Source organism: Hemiscyllium ocellatum, chromosome 7 (assembly GCF_020745735.1).
Source record: "Hemiscyllium ocellatum isolate sHemOce1 chromosome 7, sHemOce1.pat.X.cur, whole genome shotgun sequence".
Lineage (NCBI taxonomy): Eukaryota > Metazoa > Chordata > Chondrichthyes > Orectolobiformes > Hemiscylliidae > Hemiscyllium > Hemiscyllium ocellatum.
The window spans coordinates 53,081,960-53,109,661 of NC_083407.1; the positions used below are offsets into that span (position 1 = coordinate 53,081,960).

Below are 27,702 nucleotides of genomic sequence, written 5' to 3' on the forward strand. Positions count from 1 at the left end.
TAAATTTAAAAAAAAGGTTGCAAATACTCAGTTGGTTAGGCAGAATCTATGGACAGTGAAACAGCCCAAGTTCTGATGAATGCTCATCAAACTGAGCATTTTCATCATTTTCAATCTTCATTATAATTCTGCCTTCAATGTTCTTTAAATCTGATCCCTCAAATCCCCCTATGCTGTACAGGACCAATCAATCATACTTCAGAGTACAATTAATATTTTGTTTTACAAAAAATTTTAGATTTCCTACAGTGTGGAAACAGACCCAACAAGTCCACACCAACCCTTCGAAAAGTAACCCACCCAGACCCATCTCCCTTTGACTTAAATGCACCTAACACTGTGGACTATTTAGCATGACCAATCCACCTGACCTGCACATCTTTGGATTGCAGGAGGAAACCGGAGCACCCAGAGGAAAGCCACGCAGACACGGAGAGAATGTGCAAACAGTCCACACAATCAGTCACCCAAGGCTGGAATTGAACCTGGGATCCTGGTGCTGTGAGGCTTCTGTGCTAACCACCGAGCCACCGTGCTGTCCATGCTCAAAATCCATTGCCTCATCCTGACTGACAATTATTTCCACTTGCTACTTTTTGACCATTTCTTTCCCTTCTTAATATTGTGCAATATTAATAAACCCATTGGAAAGTACATTGGTCTTTGAACGAATGGACTGTTATTTGCATTTTGGCTCTAGCTGCAAATCTCAAGGTCATTCCTTCGAGACTATATACAAAGTGAATTGTTAGAATCTGGAATGCACTGTCTGAGAATGTGGTGGAAGATTAAACCATTATTTTAAAATGCAAACAGAATAATTCCTGAAGAGGAAAAACGTGCAGGGCTGTGGGGAAAAAGGCAGATTAGTGGCACAAGATGCATGGCTCTTGCAGATAACAGGCACAGGCTAAATGGGATTCTTCTCTACTCTAAGCATTCTATTGATAAACATGGTGCACACAAGGAGTCTCTGAACTGAACCCAGAATAATACTACCTTTTCCAACCACTCCGGTGAATAGTCCTTAACCTCTATTCTGCAGTTTCTCTCTCCAAACCAGTTTTTGAATCAGCTTTGAGTTTAGTTTCTCATAAGCTTCCCCAACAATCTCCACTGAACTGTCTAGCCAATGACCATTCTAAAATCCAAGCAGGCAACATATTCTACGCTTCTTCCAATGACCATGCCTATTACATCCACATATTCTTTTCGCTTTATTCATTCATGGGAAGTTGGCATCACTGGGTGGGCCAGCATTTATTAGCCAACTGTAAGTTTCCTCAAGGTGGTGGTAAACTGCCTTCTTGAATCACTGATCTCCATATAGTCCAGTTACACAGACAGTGCAGTTAGGGAGGGTGCTCCAGGATTTTGACCCAGTGACACTGAAGTAAAAGTGATGTAGTTCCAAGTCAGGATGGTGTTTGGCTTGGAGAGAACCTTGCAAATGCTGGTGATCATACATATCTGCTGCTCTTGTTCTTCTAGGTGGTAGAGATTGTGGTTTTAGAAAGAGCCATGGTGAGACACTTCAATGGATCTTGAAGATGGTACATTCTGCTGGAACTGCTTAATGGTGATGGAGGAAATAAACCTTGAAGGCACGAGATGAATGTATAATCAAGCAGGCTGCTTTGCTTCTGGATGACGTCAAGCTTCTTGAGGGTTGAAGTTGTACTTATCCCAGGCAATTAGAAAGTATTCCAACACACTCCTGACCTGTGCCTTGTAGATGATAGACATTGACTTATCAGGATGTGAGTTATTCTCACTTCACAATGAGGTGCGATGTTGGCCCCTTCTGAAATCAGCATTAACTGCTTATAACTTTGTTATTTATCTAGATAAGTGGTAATTTCACCTTTAAATTAAGATTTTAATAGGTTTCCTACCAAATACATCAAATAAACTATCCTGCAATTACCAGGTTAACTCAGTCTCTGTTTTAAAAAAAATTACACAGGCTACTCTTCAGTTCTCCAGCACATGCCAATACTTCGGAGCAGCGAGTGGCGGGAGCCGGGAGGAGGTGACGTTGGTGCAAGGTGATTGTCGGGAAGGCCGGTAAATATATTTAAACTTCTTATCTTCAGGTCAGCGAGGGAGGGGCGAGCAAAGGACTTCTGGGGAGGATAAGTAGAACAGTTTATATTTGCGTGATTGTGTTACCTGAGACACTTCTTGGGTAGTGTCTCGCACCCATCCTCCTCCTCCTTGGTACATAAGCAGTTTGTAGTTACTCCCCAGATAAAAGAAAAAGACAGATGGGTGACAGTTAGGGGACAGAAAGGGAACCGGCAGGCAGTGCAGGGATCCCCTGTGGCCATTCCTCTCAACAATAAGTATACTGTTATGGATACTGTTGGGGGGCTGACTTACCAGGAGAAAGCAGAGGGGTACCTGCTGCTCAGAAGGGAAGGGGGAAGAGGAGCAGAGCAGTAGTCATTGAGGACTTGATAGGAGGACAAATAGGAGGTTCTGTGGGGACGAGAGAGACTCAGTTGGTGTGTTGCCTCCCGGGTGCCAGGGTCTGTGATGTCTCTGATCGTGTTTTTGAGATCCTGAAGGGGGAGGGCGAAGCAGCCCCAAGTTGTGGTCCACATTGGCACCAATAACATAGGTCGGAAGAGAGATGGGGACTTGAGGCAGAAATTCAGGGAGCTAGGATGGAAGCTTAGAGCTAGGACAAACAGTTGTTTTCTCTAGTTTGCTGCCCGTGCCACGTGCTAGTTAGGTGAGGAATAGGGAGAGAAAGGAGTTGAACATGTGGCTACAGGGATGGTGCAGGAGGGAGGGTTTTGGGTTTTTGGATAGTTGGAGCTCTTTCTGGGGTAGGTGGGACCACTACAAGCAGGATGGTCTTCATCTAAACCAGAGAGGTACCAATATCCTGGGTGGGAAATTCGCTAAAGCTATTAAGGTGGATTTAAACTATTACAGCAGGGGGATGGGAACCAAAATTGTAGGACAGGTACAGAAGAGGATGAGAGTAGGGAGTTCCAAAATCAAGTATCTGACACTGGCAAGTGAGAACCTGGTTTGAAATGTGTGTACTTCAATGCAAGGAGCATCCAAAATAAAGTGGGTGAACTGGCAGTGTGGGTTGGTACCTGGGACTTTGATGTTGTGACCATTACGGAAACATGGATAGAGCAGGGACAGGAATGGCTGTTGCAGGTTCCAGGATTCACATGTTTCAGTAAGAACAGAGAAGATGGTAAAAGAGGGGGAGATGTGGCATTGTTGATCAGGGACAATATTACAGTTGTAGAAAAGATGTTTGGGACTCGTTAACTGAGGTAGTGTGGGCTGAATATAGAAACAGGAAAGGAGAAGTCACCATGCTGGGTTTTCAATAGGCCTCCGAATAGTCCCAGAGATGTAGAGGAAAGGATAGCAAAAGATCGATAGGAGTGAGAGAGGGAGAGTAGTTGTCATGGGGGACTTCAACTATCGAAATATTGACTGGGATCACTACAGTACAAGTACTACAGATGGGTCAGTTTTGTCCAGTGTGTGCAGAAGGGCTTCCTGACACAGTATGTAGATAGGCCTACGAGGGGCGAAGCCATTTTAGATTTAGTACTGGGTAATGAGCCTGGCCAGGTGTTAGACTTGGAAGTAAGCAAGCACTTTGGAGACAGCGAGCACAATTCTGTCAGGTTTACTTCATGATGGAAAGGGATAGGTGTGGATAACTCCACCGAGCAAGAGTTACAGCTGGGGGAAGGGAAATTACAATGCAATTAGGAAAGATTTAGGAAGCATAGAATGGGGAAGGAAAATGCAGGGGATGGGCACATTAAAACTGTGGAGCTTATTCAAGGAAAAGCTCCTGTATGTACCTGTCAGGCAGAGAGGAAGATATAGAACGCGTTTACGAAGGAAGTGGAATCCCTGGTCAAGAAGGCGGCTTATGTTAGGACAAAATGTGAAAACTCAGTCAGGGCACTTGAGGGTAACAAGGAAGTCAGGAAAGACCTAAAAAAGAGAACTCTGAAGAACCAGGAGAAGACATGAGAAGCTGTTGGCAGATAGGATAAGGGTTAACCAGAAGGCTTTTCATAGGTATGTCAGGAATAAAAGAATGACGAGTGTTAAATTAGGGCCAATCAAGGATAATAGTGGGAAGTTGTGTGTGGAGTCAGAGGAGATAGGGGAAGCACTAAATAAACATTTTTCGACAGTGTTTTTTAGTATAGAAATTGAAAATGTTGGTGAGGAAGATACGGAGATACTTGCATCTAGACTAGGTGAGATTGAGGTTCACAAGGAAGAGGTATTAGAAATACTGCAGAGTGAGAAAATAGACAAGACCCCTGGGCCGGATGGGATATAACCTAGGATCCTCTGGGAAGCAAGGGAAGAGATTGCCAAGCCTTTGGCATTGATCTTCAAATCATCATTGTCTACAGGAATAGTGCCTGAGGACTGGAGGATAGCAAATGTGGTTCCCTTGTTCAAAAGGTTGAGTAGAAACAACCCTGGTAATTACAGACCAGTGAATCTCACTTCAGTTGTTGGTAAAGTGCTGGATAAGGTTATAAGAGATAGGATTTATAACCATCTAGAAAAGAATAATCTAATCAGGGACAGTCAGCACGGTTTTGTGAAGGGTAGACCGTGCCTAACGAACCTTATTGAGTTTTTTGACAAAGTGACCAAACAGGTAGATGAGAGTAAGCCAGTTGATGTGGTGTATATGGATTTCAGCAAGGCGTTTGATAAGGTTCCCCACAGTAGGCTATTATACAAAATGCGGAGGAATGGGATTGTGGGAGACATAGCAGTTTGGATCAGTAATTGGCTTGCTGAAAGAAAACAGAGGATTGTAGTTGATGGAACATGTTCATCTTGGTGCCCAGTTACTAGCAGCATACCGCAAGGTTCGGTGTTGGGTCCACTGTTGTTCGTCATTTTTATAAATGACCTGGATGAGGGCTTAGCAGGGTGGGTTAGTAAATTTGCAGACGACACTAAGGTCGGTGGAGTTGTGGATAGTGACGAAGGATGTAGTAGGTTGCAGAGAGACATAGATAGGATGCAGAGCAGGATGAGAGGTGGCAAATGGAGTTTAATGTGGACAAGTGTGAGGTGATACACTTTGGACGGAGTAATCAGAATGCAAAATACTGGGCTAATGGTAAGAGTCTTGGGAGTGCAGATGAGCAGAGATCTCGGTGTCCATGCACACAGATCCCTGAAAGTTGCCACCCAAATTGGCAAAGTTGTTAAGAAGGCATATAGTGTTTTGGCCTTTATTAATAGAGGGATTGAGTTCCAGAACCAGGAGGTCATGCTGCAGCTGTACAAAACTCTGGTATGGCCACACTTGGAGTACTATGTACAGTTCTGGTCACCGCATTATAAGAAGGATGTGGAAGTTTTGGAAAGGGTGCAGAGGAGATTTACTCGGATGTTGCCTGGTATGGAAGAAATGTCTTACAAGGAAAGACTGAGGGCCTTGAGGCTGTTCTCGTTAGAGAGAAGGAGGTTGAGAGGTGACTTAATAGAGAAATACAAGATAATCAGAGAGTTAGATAAGGTGGACAGGGAGAGCCTTTTTCCAAGTATGGGGACGGCAAACACGAGGAGACACGACTTTAAAGTGAGGGGAGATAGGTATAAGACAGATATCAGAGGTAGTTTCTTTACTCATAGAGTAGTTAAGGGTATGGAATGCTTTGCCTGCAACGGTAGTAGATTCGCCAAGTTTAAGTGCATTTAAGTAGTCATTAGATAGGCATATGGACGTACATGGAATAGTGTGGGTGGGATGGGCTTCAGATTAGTATGACAGGGCTGCGCAACATCAAGGGCCGAAGGGTCTGTACTGTGCTGTAATGTTCCATGTTCTCTGTTCTCTACAAAGCTGTGAAATATAGATATCAGGCCTCTTCAAATACTGCTCTCAGAAATGTATTTTGCTTAGTTCAAGAAGAACTTTTCTTTCAGCTATCATAATATCACTCACCTTACTCTCAATCATATGAGGAGTCATGTTCTGCAAAAGCCTAGTGCTTCAAATTCAATTCTACTGAATCCCTGAATGCCACTCCACCTCCATACTCACAAACCCAAGATTACAAGCCACAAAACAAACATTTGTTTTTCCAGTTTAAAAAAGCACAAAACCCCTCCAAATGCCTCCACAATCTAAATCTTACTCTAAACCATTCAATTCCAAGACATCAACTGTACAAAGCTTAGGACGCCCACTTTCACAGTGCCAATATCAGTGTCTCAGACCTGTTCTTCTAAAGTGCAAACACACTCAAGTCCTCTTAACCACAAAAGTCTCCACGAAATGCTGTCAAATACCACCTTTCTATCCTTTTCTATAAATTTTTCCTATTCCCACTATTTTGTTGCTTTTAATTAAGGACCTTGCAAAATATACAGCAAAACATTGCTGCATCACCACAACACCTTGAGAGATCAGTTTCTGTATCTGAGTAAATGTCATTGGACTGCTCATGAGAAGCCAAATTATACACATGAATAAACAAAGGGCCATTATATAATGCAGCGGCTAACATAAAGCTGTTGTTTTTAAGAATACAAAATGTAATTGATGTCATGCTCACAGAGGTGCAGTGAATTCAAATTTAATTGGCTTTTGACGACACTGCTTAAGCTGCAGTTTGATTCAAATAATGCCTTCATAGCTTTTCCTATGGGGTCAGAAATGTACTGTTTTGTAAAGGTGATGCAACAAAAAAATTATTATCCTTAAAGTCTAACTGCCATTAACTAAGCAATGGGCAAAGTGATTTTGATTTCTGGCAGAGATCAAGTAGGCAAGTATTATGCACGCTCCAGCCACCTGAAGGTGGTATCAGGAGGCTCAATAGATTTTCCTCAATAATTAATTTTGGAAAGCAAGCTGTTAGCTTTAGTTCTGCAGTTTTTGGGCAGTAGGAAATCAGTGTTCTAGAAACTGTAGTGGATCTTGCTAAGCATAGGCAGTGCAATGACAATGTTGCAGTTGGGTATGCAAAATTGGGTGCAGCAGGGAAGCAGCTCTTTAACAGTAAGGAAAACAAATTTAAGGCATAAATGTCCCAAGTAATTAAGGAAATGTCATGCAAACCTGCTTCCAGTCTTGCCTGAATGCTGCATACGATCCTATAAGTAGTTACAAATGGCTTGGGAGATCATGTTGCAGCTGTACAGGACATTGGTGGGCCACTTTTGGAATACTGCATATGATTCTCGTTGCCCTTCTACAGGAAGAATGTTGTTAAACTTGAGATAGTGCAGAAAAGATTTACAAGGATGTTGCTGGGTTTAGGAGTTGAGTTATAGGGAGTGGCTGAATAGGCTGGGGTTGTTTCTCCTTGAGTGTCAGAGATGGAGGGGTTACCTTACAGAGGTTTATAAAATCGAGGGTCATGGATAGGGTGAATTGCTAAAGTCTTCTTCCTAGGGTGGAGGAGTCCAAAACTAATGGGCATAGAGTTAAGGGGAGAGAGAGAAAAAGATTTAAAAAGGACCTGAAGGGTAATTTTTTCACACAAAGGATGGTGCATGCATGGAACAAGCTGCCAGAGGAACTGGTGAAGTCTGGGACAATTACAAAACATTTAAGGGGCATCTGGATGGGTATATGAGTAGGAAGGGTTTACAGGGATATGGGCCAAATGCTGGCAAATGAGACTAGGTCAGATTTGGATGTCTGGTTGGTGGAGATGCGTTGGACCAAAGAGTCTGTTTCTGTGTTGTATGACCCTATGGCTGTCTCCCAAGCAGAATACCTGTATTTTGCGAGCAACTTGAGGGAGCAATACCCAAATAAGACCGTAAGAAATAAGAGCAGGAGTAGGGCCATCGAACCTGCTACACCAGTCAATAGGTTAATGATTATTCCGGCATTCCTCATATCTTGCCTTTTCCCCATAACCCTTGATTTCCTTTCTGATCAATAATCTACGTCAGTCTTAAATGTACACAAGGACTCTACCTCCACAGTTCTGTGTGGCAAGGATTTATCCTGTCAAGTCCCTTAAGAATCCTCTATGTTTCAATGAGATCATCTCTCATTCTTCTAAATTCCAATGTGTTGACTAATACAATTGTCAAGGTCTTAACAGTGCAGTAAAGCCTTTATTTTAATACCAGTTAGTTACTCTTTGGCAGCTAAGACTCCCACCTGAAACCAAAATTGAGGCCCATCTGAAATTTGAAATGGCCTTCAGCAATACGTTGGCAACTTTTTTTGGCTGCAATTTTCTTCCTGATATGCCCAATTAATACTGAGAAACAGGGAGGCAAGGAAATAAAAATCAACTTTGTAAATTCAGAAATTAATAGCTTGAGTTTAAGGTGCCAACTGCAGTTATTTATTTTGTTCTGTTCAATCAGAGGTTTTGGAGATCATGAGTTGCCAATTAAGCATCTTCTTTCCACAAGTGTGGCAGTGTAGTTTGAACATGAATTTGAAGTAAGAAAACACAAAATATTTAGGAAAGAAAATAAAGAATCGCTAGGATGTTGGAATGTTTGATTCCTGGTCTGTTTTCTATTTCTCTTCACCTGCCTTTTGTTTTGGACAGCGATATGCCATGGGACATAAAGGGGCTGCAGGCTACACCTCCAGTTGGAGTTGCAGGGAAATAGTAAATATTCATATTTTAAAGGAAAAATATTAGTTAGAATTTTGTATATTTCTCCATTTTAATTTCAATTAATCTTAATTTTACTGTTAGAAAATTCTGGATTTTTAGGGTTAATAGGGAAGACTTTTCATGTTCCAGGGATATAGAAGAAAACTGAAGCATTGTGGAAAGGTGAGTTGGGTCTGAGTCAGCATTGATAGGAAGCTGGGTAAGATCGGTGCAAATAGTTGCATCAGGTGATGGGATATGGCCATTCAAGGCTATCGGGGGGGGAGGGTCTTTGAGTCCTGGCATTATGGCAGTGGTTTTACGCCTGAGCTTTTAGCATGATGGAAGACAAAAAGAGTGACACAGTATGAATGTAGCACAAGAGTGTTCTTGGGATATAGAGTCACAGGATTATAGAGATGTACAGCATGGAAACAGACCCTTCGGTCCAACTCGTCCATGCCGACCAGATATCCCAACCCAATCAAGGTCCCACCTGCCAGCACCTGGCCCATATCCCTCCAAACCCTTCCTATTCATACACCCATCCAAATACCTTTTAAATGTTGCAATTGTACTAGCCTCTAACACTTTCTCTGGCAGCTCATTCCATGCATGTACCACCCTCTGCGTGAAAAAGTTGCCCCTTAGGTATCTTTTATATCTTTCCTCTCTCATCCTAAACCTATGCCCTCTAGTTCTGGACTCCCCCACCCCAGGGAAAAGACTTTGTCTATTTACCCTATCCATGCCCCTCATAATTTTGTAAACCTCAATAAGGTCACCCCTCAGCCTCAGATGCTCCAGGGAAAACAGCCACAGCCTGTTCAGCTTCTCCCTATAGCTCAAATATCCAACCCTGGCAACATCCTTGGAAATCTTTTCTGAACCCTTTCATGTTTCACAACATCTTTACGAAAGGAAGGAGACCAGAATTGCACGCAATATTCCAACAGTGGCCTAACCAATGTCCTGTACAGCCACAACATGACCTCCCAACCCCTGTACTCAATACTCTGACCAATAAAGGAATGCACACCAAACGCCTTCTTCACTATCCTATCTACCTACAACTCCACTTTTAAGGAGCTATGAACCTGCACTCCAAGGTCTCTTTGTTCAGCAACACTCCCTAGGACCTTATCATTAAGTGTACAAGTCCTGCTAAGATTTGCTTTCCCAAAATGCAGCACCTTGCATTTATCAGAATTAAACTCCATCTGCCACTATCACAAAGATAGCATGACAAGATGTGGGTAAATTGGGGGAGTCGTGCTTTGGACATCCAGGGGTAAACAAAATTCACAAAGCACTTAAAGCTGGTTTGAGGAACAAGACTGAGAACATGACCAATGCTTTTTCAGAAGTTGGTTGCAGTGAGAAACATATGCAAAGGCCTGAGTGCCAAAATGAGAGCAGTAGGTGTGCAAAGCAGTTGCAGAGATAAAAAGAGTGTTGATGAGAAGATGATCATGGTGTTTTCGGTACAGATAGACTAGTAAGATAAGGAGGAGAAAGAGGTTTCTAAAGCCTTCAACTCTCAAACCTTTGCCTATTAACAGAAGCTCCATAATGAAGTAGTTCCACCACAATTGTTATTTATATGGACCACTATAAGGGACAGAGGCTTAGTCCACTCAATGCAAAATGATCCCTTGGAAAATTCCAGTTATAGTGAACTAAGATAAGGTCTTGTGTTTCATTAAATGAACCCTGAGCCTCTAGCTCAAGCACTAAGTCTCACTCCAAGACTTTGATGGCAAAGGAAAATCCATTCATAAATGTGAGCAAAACAGGTTGATCAATCCGTAATCCCTTCCAATATATGCCAATGGCAGGCAGTAAAGGCAGGAGAAATTCCTCTAGCTTTATGATGGAAAGTAAATTAGAGCATCTAACACTATTCATAGCCCTGGACAACAACATATATGTAAACTCTGACACCTATGAGGCCAGTTGGATCCAAAGTGTACATATGACTGGTGCCAACAGCAGAGAGTTTGATTCCTGTTCTGGCTGGGGAGGATTCAAGACCCAACTCTATGCCTTACCAGTGATGGAAAACACAATACTATGAGTTGAAACTACCTTCAAACAGAAAACTAAAAATAAGTGAGATGCTTGCTGTCCTTCAATTATTTTAAGTTCACCTACAGCAAGGGCTTAAACAACATATAAGTGGAACTCATGGAAGGTTTCGCTGCCGGGATTATGGATCTTCTCATTGTGGCCATGACAAGACAAATGAGTGTAATTTAGGATAGGTTCATGCACGACAAATCATAAGGACCACAGGGAAAGTGTGATTGGCTGTCACTGCTGGGCAGTAAACAAGAGAGAGAGGAAGAGGAAAGTTGCACTGATGGCAGGAGTAGGGGGTTGGAGAAGTGAAACATTGGGAGGGATAGAGCTATGAAGAACAACTTCAGTTATTTTGTAGAGGGGGTCAGAAAGCAAATAAAATGAACAGCTAATTGGGTAAGATGGGTAAGTGCAAACATGATATGAAAGCATCACAGAACACATTTATAAAGCTTATATACTCTTCCATTTTAAGAGCTAATGTTTTTCTTTTACTTACATATTACACACTACTTCTTGATTTTTACATACTTGACGTTATCAGGCATAAATTTTAAACCCTTTTCCAAAATCATTTGTATCTTGCCAACAGAAACAAAATGGCAGTGATCCAAGGTCAAACATATTTTATAATGAGATATGTAAAGTAATGGGAAAACAAAATAGCAAATTGGATTGCATAATAGATTAAGAATAAAGTCTTTATGTATGTCAAAAATCAAATGAAAAACTGAATACAATTAAAGAACTATAGTTGCAAAGCCACTTAAGATGCTGGAGAACGCAAACTGCTAGATAAGTGACAAGACCAAGAGCTGACAGTTACATTGCATGAAATGCTGCTGTTATAATTAGCATAAATAGAAAATAATCGAAAGGCAGAGAAGAACATTCCAAGAGTGAAGGTGCTATTAGATACTGGGTTAAGAATTACGAACAAAAGCTGTAGAATATCAATCGACCTTCACTGAAAAACGAAATGGAGAATATGTTCTTAGTTGTTAAAAATTGCAACAACTCAATGTCTGTAGGCACCATGAAATATTTCAAATGAATAAAGAATAATAGATAAAGTTAAATAAATATATCCCCATGCTTAAAACTCCAATTTATAAATAGAAGTATTTAGTGCAGCATGTAGTGACAGGGTTAAACTATTGCAAAATGAGAACTGATTCATAGGTCTGCATTTAAATCAACAGTATGAATTTAGAGAAGGAAAATAATCTGAATGATCCCTGACAGAAAGTAAGAATGGACCAAATGGGAAGTTCTTCATTTCTGCTTTCTTATGCTTTAATGAGCCTAGTGTACAGTGCATGTATCAAAAAAAAATACAGGAAATCCTCAGCATCCACAAGTTGCGAATTTCACCTGTCCAGCCAGAAAACATGAATCAACAAAATTCAACATCCACGGGCAAAACACCCGAATCTGCTATTTTTAAACTCACTTTTAAGTGAGCTCTGAACTCACGACTTTCATCATTCGTGGGGGTTCTCAGGAACAGAACCCTTGTGGATACAGAGGAATGACTGTGTATTAATTTAAGTTCATTTCCACACAAAAAAAAATCAAAAAACAAGAAATAGTCTGTATCAGACTTCCTGGCTCTCACAGTCTTTACAGTTTCAGAACATCTTGGAAGCACCTTATTTTGACCTGCAAACATATCCAAAAACTTTGAAATCAACTTTAAGTCCATTCACGATAAGTGAAGAATGCATTTCACTCTGGAAATGAGGAATGTAAGAAAAGGAAACCTCAGTTTACTTCACTGACCGTCCACTATACATCATAGAAACCTACCAAATGCAGAAGTCTGGGTTATATTGTGTAAGATTAGATTAGATTACTTACAGTGTGGAAACAGCCCTTCGGCCCAACAAGTCCACACCGACCGTCTAAAGAGCAACCCACCCAGACCCATTCCCCTATATTTACCCCTTCACCTAACACTACGGGCAATTTAGCATGGCCAATTCACCTAACCTGCACATCTTTAGACTGTGGGTGGAAACCAGAGCAACCGGAGGAAACCCACGCAGACACGGGGAGAATGTGCAAACTCCAAACAGACAGTTGCCCGAGGCGGGATTTGAACCCGGGTCTCTGGCGCTGTGAGGCAATAGTGCTAACCACTATGCCACCCGAAATAAATACATAGATATAAACACAATCCATGCGTCTTTGTGCAGCTCTATTGGTAATTTTGCAAATGATCTTCAACTTGGAAAGCAATGGGCAAGATACTTAAGAACATGTGGTATAATTTGGAATTTTACCAGAGCTTTCTTTTCTCCAAAAGATAATGACAGTGTGAAATGCAGTCTAACTTTCTAAGCAAACATCAACTAGGATTTAATAATAAGAACATGTTTTCTGCTTTAGTTTGTTTCCGAAAATACATTTCATTATAAGTTAACAGATTTTAACTAGCTGTATCTGAGAAAGAACTTTGTTTGTTCTATCCCCTGGAGTGGTCAATACGAAAACCAAAAACAAAACTTAGTTATTTCTTTGGATTGCAAAAACTCATTAAATCAAATCTATTTGCAGGCTGGGAATCTTAATTTGAAATACACTGCCAGTACAGATGGACAAAATAGACTTATTTGATTGGACAATGAAGTTTTGTTCTAAATCATTCAGATTATATAATGATCAAAAACATAGACAGATGTGTGAACAGTAAACAAGTTATGATTTAAATTGCTTGCAGGTATTAAAAACCTAATTGGCCATCAGACATTTGGGAGGCTGATCATATTCCTCCCATGCAAATGTTTAAACAATTAATATCTAAATTGCTTGATCACTGTAAATAATTAATTTGTTTGCCAAATAAGCCTATTTTCTTAAAGGTATTTGTATATTGGTAGAGGCAGAGGAAACAACCTTATTTCAGAGTCTGGAGTTAACATAAATTAACTTGCAAAATAGTCTTCTGTATGTTACCACAATGTGTGTCAGCTAAATACAGGAAGAGCAGCATCTTCTACAATAGACTATCCTTGCCTCATTTTTCATATCAGTCATAAGTTGATCAGAATAACATTGACAATTATGCCAAATTAGGTTTAGTTAAAACCACCAAATTGGATTGCCCAAACATGTCAAAAGACAGAAGATCTCCCTCCCAAGAGTCTGACTTGATTTAGATACAAGTTCCAGACGTAAAAGTCCAAAACACTATGCGGGTAAAAAATGAGGTCTGCAGATGCTGGAGATCACAGTTGAAAATGTGTTGCTGGTTAAAGCACAGCAGGTCAGGCAGCATCCAAGGAATAGGAAATTCGACGTTTCGGGCATAAGCCCTTCATCAGGAATCAGCCCTGATAAAGGGCTTATGCCCGAAACGTCGAATTTCCTATTCCTTGGCTGCTGCCTGACCTGCTGTGCTTTAACCAGCAACACATTTTCAACAAAACACTATGCACCAGTTCCACATTGTAATAGGATATATCCTGCATAAGTGGGAGATTGTGGGTATTCCTGAAGTATTTTATACATTATACTATTAAGTGGGTATGGATTGATTCCAAGGCATGGAGAAGGTGCGCATTTTGGTTCATTAGAGGCTAAGTTTTGATATAATTGATGCCTCTTTACCATGACAGTAAAGTTAGCTAAGGAAGGTCAAAAGAAAGTACCAGAGTGTTGAATCAAACAGAACTATGAAGAGTTTCTTGAAAGAATAATGTTGAACAAGAACTTATATCAGAAACACAAGAAGTACTTCAAAATTTCACTGAGGGTATTTTAAAAAAAAGAGATCAAGTTGTCTTGAAAGGTAGTTTCAAGCTCTCAGTTAACTACTTCAAGCTCTGCAATTCTTTTTAACGACTTGATATAATGAAGGATCTCACTAGGTCACTGCAGAGTTAAGTTGATAGTTATTCATACTAGTATAGCAGTAGAGTCAAGTAAAGTCAAGACTGGTAAAGAATATCACTTCCATGTAGAAAATCAAAGACAGCAGATGCATGGGAACACCACCACCTATACGTTCCCCTCCAAACCACTCACTCATTCTCATCATGAGTTGGAAATATACCGCCATTACTTCACTATCACTGGACCAAAATCATGGAATTCTCTCCAAAATGGCACTGTGGGTTAACCTACTCCATATGGACTGCAGTGGTCTAATGCAGCACTTACCATCACTTTTTCCAGGACAACTAGGGATAGGCAATAAATGCTGACCAGCCAATGATGCCCATGTCCCATGAATAAATTTTTAAAAAAAGAGTGCAGTTACTTTTCTTTAGTAGGCTGGGAGGGAGGTTGAAAGCAATCTTTGATTTTGATTCACATTATACTGTATTTAATCAGGAGTGTAATAACTGAAGCACTTTGTTCAGTGACTGGTTAAAATAATGACATCTCTAGAAACATGTGCTGTAACAGGACATCTAATGATGTCTGTTATTAGTAATACTTGTTTCTGCATCTTCAGGTAAAAAAAAAATGTTGTCAGTGAGGGAAATCATATATTCGACCTTAAATGAACAGTTCAAGCAACAGTCTGTCTCTCTTAAACTCATCAGTTTGAAGGACTGAGAAATAAATGCTGGAGGGAAAGTTAAAAGTGTGTGCCCTCAATGTCAAGTGAGATATAGAAAGAGTAAAACAGGAGGAAAGAAAGATTGGATTGAGAGAGACTGAAAGGGAATAAAGTTTTAGTTCAACATTTTGAAGATTCCCAGCAATTACTGCATTAGGAATGTAACTCCGCATTGGTAACAGTCAATTTTCACTGAACAGAGACTAAGTCGCAATAATTCTTGCAATAATTAGGAATATTTGCATTTGAAATGATAAACCTCAACTATTTCATGTTGATCTTTTACATTACCCTATACATAGAGCAATCTGAACATTCAATGGATGCCATTGGGTGAGCAATTAGCAAAATGCTATTTTTTCATAAAGCTGGCACAGAATAACCATGCAGACTGCAAGTTTTGGGTTTTGGCAGTTAGCTGCATTGTCTCCTTACCTGAAGCTGTACCTTTTATATATAGAGAAATGAGCAGGAGCATCAGCACTATTCTGACCACAAACATCAGAAATATGGATGCATGTCACTAACTAACAAATAATACAATTGAAATACGTTATTTACAATGCTGGTTTTGGTAGGTTTTGACTTACATGTTGCGGACCTCTGATCACTGTTGGTTCTGTTGAAATCATTTGATGAGATTCAGCATTTGGAAAAGACTTAGAAGGTTGAAGAAATGAGGGGCTTGGAGGACTTCTCAATGTGCTGTTATCAACTGCAGTACCTACAGAAGTATTAATGTTTGCAATCTTTCCTTGCTCATCACCAAAAGGGTTGGGTTTTGTCTTATTAGTTGGTCCCACAGGAAATGTTTCAAATAAAGTGCATTCTTCCCTATTCTTATCTTTCAAGTCCTGGATATCACCTTGCATAAGCGCTTCATCAACTTTACGTATGGGATCTTCAAAAGCAGTTTTTGGTCTTGGTTTTTCTGGTGCACTGTTTAGGAAATCATAGTCATTATCAGAAGGCGGGAATCTGATATCTAGTTCAGACAGAGACTCAACTACTTGAAGATGTTTCTGTTGTATTCTGTACACAGCAGAGCTTTTAGATACACTTTTGTCCTTGCCAACAAAATGTTCTTCTACATGTTCTTGCTCTCCTTCGTCTGTACACTGTATAGGCATTGAGAATGGCATATCTAAAAGAATGTAAGAAAAGGCAATAATTTGATTCCAAACCATATAGGAAAGCCAAAAAAAAATAGAAAGCAACACAGTTTTGTACTTCTTGTACTAGGGCAATGTTCAACCTACTTATGGCAGTCCTTTGTATCTTCTTCTCTACAGCACATTAACAGGCATATGATATATTGCAAGTGTAAAACATATACTTTGTTACATTAAGGACATACATTAAGCACTTGCATTATGTTAAATAATCCAAAAATATAACATATTACGTGCTGTGTATGTGGAATGACGAATCACATAATTTAAAAAATTATGTTCTTTTGGAGCATACAGAATAAACATGACTTTTTAAAATCAATACCTGTGACAGCATTTAAAATTTGACCAATACATAGTTTTAAAATTGTTCTGGAGTTCAAAAACCAACATCATAGTTGGTATGGAAAACAATCTGTCTGGAAGAATGGCAGTTGATCACTACTTTTCTGAGATCAACATAGCTAGGTCATGGCAACAAAAGCTCTAGTTTTTTGAATATCTTTATTTACAATAAAAAGTTTTCAATTTATATTATAGCTGCAGTAATTAGCATAGGATCAAGCATCTGATCTCTTTCCTGCGACATAAGGAGGTCATAACTGGAGGTTAAAGGCATCTTCCTAGGCAATGAGAAATAAAGATCTCATAGACTCAAGATCACAGGAGCAAAGATTTCATGGACACGATTGGCCTAAGGCAGAAGAAAAGGAAGGCAATAGTAGTAAATACCTTCAGTGCAAAGTTGAGCCAATCATATTTTTAAAACTATTTAATTTTCTAGGATTGAAATGCAAGTAGCCATTAATCACTAGCTGTAAAATTATTACAAGAAATATCAACCTCACCCCTAAATCTTAAAATACACATGAAAACTGCTGTGCCTTTAACCATTTTCACTGTGTGGTTATTTCAAACAATCCTTTTGTTTACAAAAGCCTAGAAATATTGACATTTTACTACTGGTAACCCAACATACTGTACTTCAAAGTAACAAAGAGTGGTTCAGTGCTTCTTCACAGAAAGAGAAAATTGGGATGGGGACAATGACCGAGAGTTTGTGCTTCCAATGGCTGCATAAAAGTTGCACTCATATAATTTACCTAACTAGCACTTGCTTTTCCATAAGCTGGGGTTGAATGTGACTGGGAACACCTAAGTGCACAAAACGAGGCAAATATTATATTTGTTTCATAGCTTTATTGAAGCTACCAGAAGTGAAGGAATGTTCATATCATGCTCCAGCTCAAAAGCAACAAATTGATCTTTACTAAAAAGTTACATATACCAAAGTTGTGAAATCAGTATACTTGTTGTATTGAGTCAAATAAAGATTTATGGGATAAAAACCCAAAATTATTTATCTTGTTTTTTAATGTCACTGAACATTTGTATATTTTAAGCTAAAGTTAGCAATTCATTCCATTAGTCTAACTCCCTTATTAAACCTTCAATTTTATCAGTTTCTGTAGTCATTATATCATTGGTATCAACGCAGACCTTGCATTTTTGATATTATAAAATTAGAAAAAGGAGAACAAATACTTAGTTGGAGAAAGACCTCAAGTCTAGCACAGCTGGTAAATTTAAAGTAGCAGTTTGAAATCATGAAAAATTAAATTGTGATTTTAACTTCCTCCCCACCCCACCAAACTCTCGATTCAATATTGTAAATTTATTGAAAACTCGTTCTCAAGAGTTTTAAGGTATTATTGACAGAAGTTGTAAGCATTTCTATCGGCTTATATGAATTACAAATTGGACAGCATGATTAAATTAATGACCAGTCTTCTATATTGCTTTTTTCAAACAATGTTCAAAAAGTCTTCAGATATTTCTTCTGTAATTAAGTGTTTGTCCATTGGCTTCTTTTGATGTAAAGACTGTAGTTGTATTTTCACCATATTTGAAACAAAACAAGAAAACAAGGGCTCAAATAATGGAGATTTCCAATGAGAGACACAACATTCTAATAAGTGGGGGAAAAATCAGGTAATTATCTTTGCAATATTAAAGATTCCATTGGCTTCCCCAAACGATTGAAGTACGATGCAAAGAAAATGTGCATAGTACTCACTTATCACTTCTTTGCTGTAGTTATATTTACTCAGAAGTTCCGTTTGTTTCTTTGTTAAGGCAGATAGTTGTTTAAATTCTTGACAAATCTCCTGAAAAGCAAAGTCCAACCTCTCTCTGTAATACAAGTATTGGTATGTCAGAAAAGCGGTTTAATGTTAATTTTCCTACATAAATCACTTGCCATTACACAGCCTTCTTCAGTAGGAAGGAGGGACGTCTAGGTCTCAGACTTGGCCGTGACCACAATCTATTCTGTTACATGATCAGCTGACAGAAGGTGCGCTTATAGCAAAGTAGAAAACTGCCAATTTTTCACATTTCCTGAACCTGTGATCATCTGGTTGGGAGGCAGGCCACCAGGTGGTGATAAGAGCTACATTTCGAATAAATGGCTTTATTTCTTTGTGCAGGTATGAATACCAAAAAACTGTTATACATCTACAAGTAAAGATTTGATGCAATGACATTTATTGCAGTGGTAACTTATAATATTTTAGAACTAAGTATTAATTTCATGGGAGAATATTGCATTTGGAACTAATTCCTCAACACAGAAGTCGAATGTTTTATAACCAGTCTGTACTGCCAAGTTTGTGTCCAATTTAAATTTGGCATTTACAATGATCCAGCACTAGACTGGCACTATAAATCCTGCTGAATTACTACTTCAAGCTCATACCAGCATGGCAAGATAATCACCCCTTCAGGGGTTGGTATCATGCCAAGAGGAATTCAGAGGTACTTCACTGAAGACTCTGGCAGAAACGCAATCTGGCTACACTATCCTGGCACCCCTTATACTCATCTATAACATATCTGGTCTGCATTCATTGATGTTTTATTACTTCCAATTAATAACTGAATAAAAGGATTTTGTGAACAATATGATGTGCTCCAATAACACACAACATAAAATAAACCGTTCATGTTTTTCTCGCAAACTTTCTTTCCTCGGAGGTGAGGTATAATTTCTAAGATATGAGCACCTAGCACAAGATACCAAGCCTAAGCCCATCTGCGAGAGCGGGCCTGTAGTCTATGGTGGACATCCCAGCCCAACACTTCGTATGCACACACACTCAAACAGAGTGTCATGGTAATAATGAGGATCAAGATTCTTTTTTGATATTACTTTCCATAAGCGAACTAAGAATACAGAGGTTTAATGTAACACCACAGTTACTACTCCACATGAGATTAGCTACCATGCACAGAAATGGTATCTTCTGCTCTATAGGACATAAAGTAGTCTTTTTGCACATTAAGTTATCACAGGAGCTTAATTTGGATATACAGTGATGTCAAACATTTTTGCTGCAAAATACAGCCTTGAAAACTGGACTGTTGAACACCACATACCTCGAATATTTTAAAATAAGAGCATACTCAGCTACTGAAAGAATTGGGGTTTGTGAAAGTTAGAATAAATTTTAACTGGCGAATTGGGAGTTGGTGGGAGTAGTGGGGTGGAAGTGGAGGTGGAGCAAAAGTGGAGGAGAAATGAAAAACATTTATGAAACAGAGAACGATCCTAAACGAAGATTAGAAAACTAGAAGAAAATAAAAAACTTCAAAAATGGTCCATGTATGTGCAAATTTGAAGAATTCACTAGTTTCTTTTTGGCTCGAGTATAAAGTAACAAAAAACAGGGGTAAAACAAAGGCCAGGGGGAAAAAAATCAAATTGCAGTTAAGTAGAACAAAATGACTGTCAACACGTGAAAACACTGAAAGATCTTGACATACAAATTATACAGGAATGAGGAATTATTTATGAAGGTAGAGAAAAACATCAACTTCCATGACTTTAAATCATATTTTTTAGGTTTATCATCTTAAAAATGCTACTATGTCAAATTATAAATTGACAGCTGGAATAGCTTTGAAAGAATAAACATGGTGGGTAATTTATTGAAATTGCAGTCTTTCAAATAGTTAATTAACTGGGAGATATTTGCTGACCTAGATTTCAGCTAATTAGCATGCTTGCATTGTTTATTTAAATCATTGAGAAAAGAGGGACACTTGTTCATTCTACTATGGCAAAATGTAATGCACCGCTACTTTTAATTATAAACAAATAATTTTTCTCATTATCTATAGAATAAGATTGAAAGCAGTATCCCATTGGCAAAGTTCATATCTATAAATCAATACTCCTTTTAGCAAATATTAGGTCCAATGATGGAAAATGATTTTGCACCTGTAGTACAAAGAGACTATCTGTATTAAATTTTCACAATAAAACAATATGAAATATAGGATGGATGTACTCTAACTTCACAAAATAAAGTACCATAATATCCAATAAAATGATCCTAAAACTGGCTGTCAGAGAAGCGACTCCAAACTTACTGCATGTGCAGTAAATCACTTGGCAAAACAGCATACACAGGGATCAGTAAACCCATTAAAAAAATTATTCATTCATTTAGGTAATCAACTTTCAGGTCCAGAATGACTTTTCTTAAAGAAGTCCCAACGTGTACTTTCTGTACCTAAATTTGAAGCCACAAAACTGATGTTTTAAGATATCTTTGCACAAGTTATAAATCAATCTAACCGAATCATTTGGGTTTAACTTTATCAATTCATTGTAAATTCCCAGTTCTGTGGCTCTGCAACTGTAATTAAAATCAGGGTTAACTTTCTGAATAAGAAGTGCATCACAGGAACTGAAAAATAAATGTGTAGTTCCAACAAAATACAGTTGTTTCATTTAGCATTTTAGAGTACTCCCTGCACAACAGCCACCTGAATAATGTGAAAGATGGTGAAACAAATAGTAAATTTCATGGATTAAGTTCAGTGGACATAGCAGATGATAAATAAATTTTCCTGCTTCAGAGTATCTGCCAAGGTAAAATTAACTATAATTTCTGAATGTAGAAAAGCATAGATGCTACAAAAAATTTCCTCTCAACCTACTCCATTTGATAGAGCTTTTATACAAAGCATTGAAATAAACTTGTATCGCTTTACTATGCTCATTGCCAATATTACAGCAGAGCAAACCTTCCAATTACAACTTAAAATTTGAATTGTTATAGTGTTATTGCCTTGCATTTTGTAAGATGCATGGGATAAAACATAAAAAGGGTTTTAACTGCAGGGCAATAGCAATTTGTATTGTATGAATGGGAAAATACTCAAAGATTCATTCTCTCTCATCACTGAGCATGAGTAATAACTAGAGCTCATCAAAAGCAGCATGCAGTGGGGTTTCTGGAACACGTCTTGTAAGAGAAAGACGAGCCCCATGTAACAGTAACAAAAGAAAACAATTAGGAGCAAGTGATCAATCATCCTGAGAAGAACTGCAAAGCAAAGAACAGGTGTTCCACATGACTTGTCAAAAAGTTATCAACACATAGAAACATAGAAAATAGGAAGAGGAATAAACTATTTGGATAACCAACCTACTTTGCGTCCTGTTCCCACTTTCTCCCCATACCTTTTGATCTCTTTAGCTCTAAGAACCAGATCTATCACTTGCCTACAAGATTCAATGATTAGGCATCAAATGCTTTCTGTGGCAGAGAATTCCACAGGCTCACCACTCTCGGGGTGAAGAAATTTTTCCTCATCTATGTACTGAAATGGGTACTACATATCCTTAAACTGAGATCCCTGATTCTGGATTCATTGATCATTGGAAACATCAGTCTTGTGTTTCCCCAATCTAGAGAGAATTTTGTTAGCTTCTATGAGATGCCCCGCTCATTCTTCAAAATGCCAGTGAATATATTCCTAACCGACCAAGTCTATCTTCATATCAATATGATGCATAACATCAGTCAAACTTGGTACCCAGAAGGGTCGACCCAAAATATTAACTCTTCCTCTCTCTCTCTTCAGAGGCTTCAATATCTGCTGAGTTTCTCCAGCATTTATTTTTTATTTCTGATCTCCAGCATCACGGTACTTAGCTTGTATCGTGACCTGTGCAAACTGGCTTTGTAATTTAATCTTGTTATCAGGCTGATTATACTTCACCCAAAAGCAAACATATCATTCCTGGAATGAATGCAGTGGTCTAAACCAGTGGTTCCCAACTTTTTCAAAATCAAGACACACTTCAATGAGATAAATAATTCCATGGAAGACCAATTTTTTCAGCTGGAATGATTGCTCAAAAAGGTCACATTTATATGCATTTACCATGGTTACAGCCTTACTAGCGAGGTTTGCAATAGAGTGTACACAACAAATAAACAACAACTTATACATTTCTTTATAGAAAGCGATTCTAAAACTTAGATCGGTGGCTTAACCGTGTTCAACTGAACAGTGGCCTAAAAAATTCCAAAAATATTCACCCTAAAATCCATGCAAATGTGTCCAGTTAGGCATGTTAGTTCAACAGTCATTGAACAATTGCATTCTTCTTTACTGTGCATGCACAGTTTCTTCTTATCATGGAGTAACAATCCTTGATCTTTGTACAGTCAAAGACTGCATATTTGGGCCTGCACATGGGTAAGCAGACAGATTTTCCATTTTCTGCACATGCTTAGTCCCACATTTCCGCACAAGCATGGTATTGGACGTCGATGCAATGTGGCACTGCTTTGAGAATTTCACAACACATTTCTCACCTTGCCGCGGGACACTGGTTGAAAACCTCTGCTCACAATACAGGCCAATCAGAGCTTTATAACAAAACTAACTTCCACCTCTTTGTTTTTTCAACCGGCTTGAAACAGAGACCAACATTCCATGAGCTTCAATTTTTTTTTCTGTTTGTTTACTTACCCATTTCAATTATGTGTCTGAAATTTCTCAGTTTCTCCACAGTTCTTAAATTTCATTCTTAGCCAATCTACCTAATCTGGCCAAAGCCTTTCATATGTAACCAGGTAATAATTGTGGAAATCTGATCGCAATTATTAGTGTCAAGTGTGTAAGATTCAACAAATTAGACACAATTTGCAACTTCAAAGAATGCTGGCAATGAGTGTTCATTGACTTGAGCTTCCTTAACATTGCTTAACTTGATCAATATTACTAAAATATTTGTCACAGTCATAAAGATACAAACAAAATAATTCTGCTTTTCGTACTATTGCAGCCTTTATCATTGATGTGGATTTATTATCAAAGCATTTTACTAACACGATTATCCATTGAGGAAAAAAAAACATACTTGTACAGAGGATGATCAGTCCCTGTCAGAGGAACAGCAGTCTTTGATGATGATTCAGCCATCTTTCGGTTTACCTTGAAATATAAACATATTTAACAATAACTAAATCTTGTTTCTTGGTTAAAAATAAACAGGTAGTATAAATCATTGTATGACTGTAGAGAAGATAGCTCAGTTATATTCTTACAAATAGAATGTATGTTAACTTATTTATAGTGAAAATAACAGCTAATGCAATGCATGCTGCAAGGCTGGAACTGCCAATTCCAACTGACTGAGCATGTAGATGATCAGTGAGCACCATCTGCTGAAATTGTGTCACACTACAAGTTTAATTTAACATATGATTGATCAACTCTTTACTCTAATGTAAAAGATAATTTGAAAGGCACATTTAAAGCTCAATTCTACATTTCAGTTAATTTATATTGACCTCATGTTGCTGGTACTGAACAGATCTTGGCGTTTTAATGAGCAAATTATCTGCCAAAGAGGCAACAGTGCCAAGGTTGAGCCTTTCTAAACATCCACACTCAACATTGAGGCAGAAGATACTAACAAGTAAAAGTTCTAAAAGTTTTAAGTTGCATGTATCTTGGCAGGCTGGATTGATATAGCTCAGCCTGTATGGGTCCTTTAGATTATAAATTGCACCTACTGAAATAAATTGAGTTTGCAGAGCTTATGTTTTTTTGAAAAGATATTAATCTACTCAGACAGACAGCAGTTTTCCCATGCCCCCAGATGAAAATATTGGGCTGTTCATTTCAAATGCTTCCGTGGCAGTTCAAACAATGTATAACCATTGCCCCATCATCTGGCTCACATCTGAGATTGCTTTTGTGGAGGAAGAGAGGCCTATACTACCGAATAGAATAACCATATTTAGACATTAAGCTCCAGCTCTCTATTGAAGGAGTAGTAGTAATTTCTGCAGTCAGTGGACGATTAGATGATTAAATGTATCTCATTGGGAAAAAAATGCATAAGACACAAATAGAAAGGGCAAGGATATACATAAAGAAAGGAAGGTTGAATAAAAAAGAAGATATGGAGCATGGCAAAATTGCATGAATGTAATTTATAGATAATTGGAGACATTCAAAAGAGAACAAGAGGAGGAAAGAGGTAGAAAAAGAAAGAGTGAGAGAAGAAAGGAGAAAGATACAAATTTGAAGGAGTGAGCTAGTCAGTTCCTCAAGTCTACTCACCCAAATGACTGACATTTCAATTTCACATTCCATTCTATCCATGAGACAATTTAATAGTCTTGTTAGTCAAGAATCCATTTACCTCTGCCTTAAAATATCTAAATTACCCTGTTTCCATTGTTTTTTGGGCAAGAGAGTTCTGAAGATTCACCACCTACTGAAAGAAAACAAAATCTCCAAATCTCTGTCTAAAGCAGGCAGCCCATTATTTATAAACTGTTGCCTTGTTCTAGTCCCTCCCACAGGGGAGGTATTCTTTCTGGTCAACCATGTCAAACCCACTCAGGATCTTGCATATTTGAATTTGATTACCTCTCTCTAAAATCACTTGGACAGTTTCCAGGAATCAGGTTAGTGAACTTTCTCTGAACTGCTGAGGCTGGTACAATTGCAATATTTAAGAGGCATTTGGATGGGCATATGAACTGGCAGGGTTTGGAAGGACATGAGACAGGTGCTGGCAGGTGGGACGAGATTGGGTTGGCATATCTGGTCGGTGTGGACAGGTTGGACCGAAGGGTCTGTTTCCATGCTGTACATCTCTATGACTCTCTGACTCTATAATGTTTATACATATCTTTTCTCAAAAAAGGAGATCAAAACTGGACACACTATTCCAGGTATGGCCTCACCAACGCCCTGACCCCTGTATCAAAGATCACAACTTACATATTACCTTGTAATAAAATACTTCATATTTGGCTTCACAATCACTTCCTACACTCTATAATTTGTGATTTATGCACCAGGACACCCAAATCCCTGGATACCCCTAATTCTGCATCTCTCACCATTTAAGTAATATGTTGTTTATTTATTTTTCCTGCCAAAGTGGCCACATTTTCACATACTAACATTCAACTCCACCTGCCAAATTTTGCCCAAGCTTTTATCTATATCCTTTGCATACTCGCTTCACCACTTACTATCTTTTATGTCATAAGGAAATTGGGCACATTCAGTCCTGTCCAAATCGTGGTGGTAAATGTAGATAATGGAGGCCCCAGCACTATCCCCTGTGGCACTCCACTCATTACATTTTCCATCGAAAACTAAATAAAAGTCTTGAAGAGCTGACAAAAAGTGTCAGAGACAGAGCTCAAACATTGAGACAGAGCACAAGATTTGTAGAATCTCCAGGCTGAGAGAGAGTTTGTAGAAGTCTCTTGATTGTCAGAGCTGAAGAGGAATCAACACCACTAGAACTGGAGAAGTGTTAAGATTTTTTCAGTCATTCAAGGAGAAAACTGGAAATAGTCCATGAGGGAAAGCAATGAATTTCTCTCAGATAGAGTATCTGAAAAGAATATTACCAGGAAAAAGGCAGAATCTTTATTGTTGCTGTTTATGTTAAGATTTTTGAAAATTAACTGACATTTATATCCTTTCAATTTTGTCTGGTGTAATAAACTTGTATTTTTATGTTAAAAGAACTTCAGCAAAGTTGGTGACTATGTTCAGGTGACTAACTGCCACAGTGATAATTAAACAATAAAAACAAAAAGAAGATTTCACTTTGAGAACGGAGTTGATCAGAATTTTCATCATTTGGAACCATGACACAAGACATACAGACGCAGTACAAATAAAAAAAAAGAGCAAGAGCATGGGGAAGGCAGAATGAGAAAGAGAGCATGCGAGACAGAGAGCGCACGAGAGAGAACAAATGAGAGAGTGAAAGAACGAACAAGAGCAAGAGAACGAATGAGAGAGAAAACGAACAAGAGGGAAAACGAACAAGAGAGAAAACAAATGAGAGTGTGAGCAAGAGAGAGCAAGTGAACGAGAACACGCGCAAGTGAGCAAGAGTGAGGGAGCGAGAGAGAGAACGTGAGAGGCAAAGAACAAGAACGAAAGAGCAAGAAAGGGAACGAGGGTGCAAAATAGAGAGCGTGAGAGTGACAGCGTACGAGAGAGAACACGTGGGAGAGCGTGTGAATGAGAGCATGAACAAGAGAGTGAGAATGAGAGCAAGAACGAATGAGAGTGTGGGGAAGAGACAGAGAACGAGAACAAGAAAAACAGAGAGTGAATTTTAGAGAGAGAGAGAGAGAGAGAGAACGAACGAACAAGAGGGAATCCAAGAGAGACGGGGAACAAACGAGAGAGAGAGAAAGAGAATAAACGAGAGAGAGAAAACATATGGGAGAGAGAGAAAACGAATGGGAGGGAGAGAGAGAGAACGAGAGAGAGAGAGAGAGAATGAATGAGAGAGAGAACAAACAAGAGAACAAACAAGAGGGAATGAATGAGAGAGAGAGAAAAAATGAATGAGAAACAATGAACGAGAGAGAATGAATGAGAAAGACAAAACTAGAGAGAGAACGAGAGAACAAACAAGAAAACGAATGAGACAGAGGGAAAGAAGGAGAGCACATGCGAGAGAGACAGCACGCGCAAGAAAGAATGCGCGAGTAAGAGAACAAAAAGGAAACAAATGAGAGACACAGAGAGAATGAAAGTGAGCAAGAGCGAACGAGAGTGAGCCAGTGAGGATGAACAAAACAGAGCACGAGAACGAACATGTGAGAGCGCAAGAGACAGCATGAGCAAGATCGCACAAGAGAGAGTGCATGCAAGAGAACGAATGAGAGAGCAAGAGTGCACGCGCGCGAGGGAGAGAAAGAGCGCGCGCAAGAGAGAGAGAGAGAGAAAGAGTGCGTGCGCGCGAGGGAGAGAAAGAGTGCACGCCCTGAAGGAGAGAAATAGTGCGAGCCGTGAGGGAGAGGGAGAGAAAGAGTGCGTGCTGCGAGGGAGAGAAAGAGCGCAAGCGCGTGCGCGAGGGAGAGAAGGAGCATGCGCGCGCGCAAGGGAGAGCAAGAGCGCTTGTGCG

The 27,702-nt window shown here is 39.1% G+C and overlaps 1 protein-coding gene across 4 annotated transcripts in view; it reads right to left on the minus strand.

Annotated features, from left to right (window-relative positions):
• The window catches only part of LOC132817445 (TRAF family member-associated NF-kappa-B activator-like), a 94,913-nt gene that overhangs the window by 6,182 nt on the left and 61,029 nt on the right, over window positions 1–27,702 (minus strand). For all 4 annotated transcript variants that reach the window (XM_060827890.1, XM_060827889.1, XM_060827888.1 and 1 more), the window contains 3 exons: window positions 23,659–23,732; window positions 18,511–18,626; window positions 15,852–16,405 (listed from right to left, as the gene is read on the minus strand). In XM_060827890.1, the coding sequence (XP_060683873.1) occupies window positions 15,852–16,405; window positions 18,511–18,626; window positions 23,659–23,732 (744 nt within the window). The remainder of the gene's footprint in view (window positions 1–15,851; window positions 16,406–18,510; window positions 18,627–23,658; window positions 23,733–27,702) is intronic.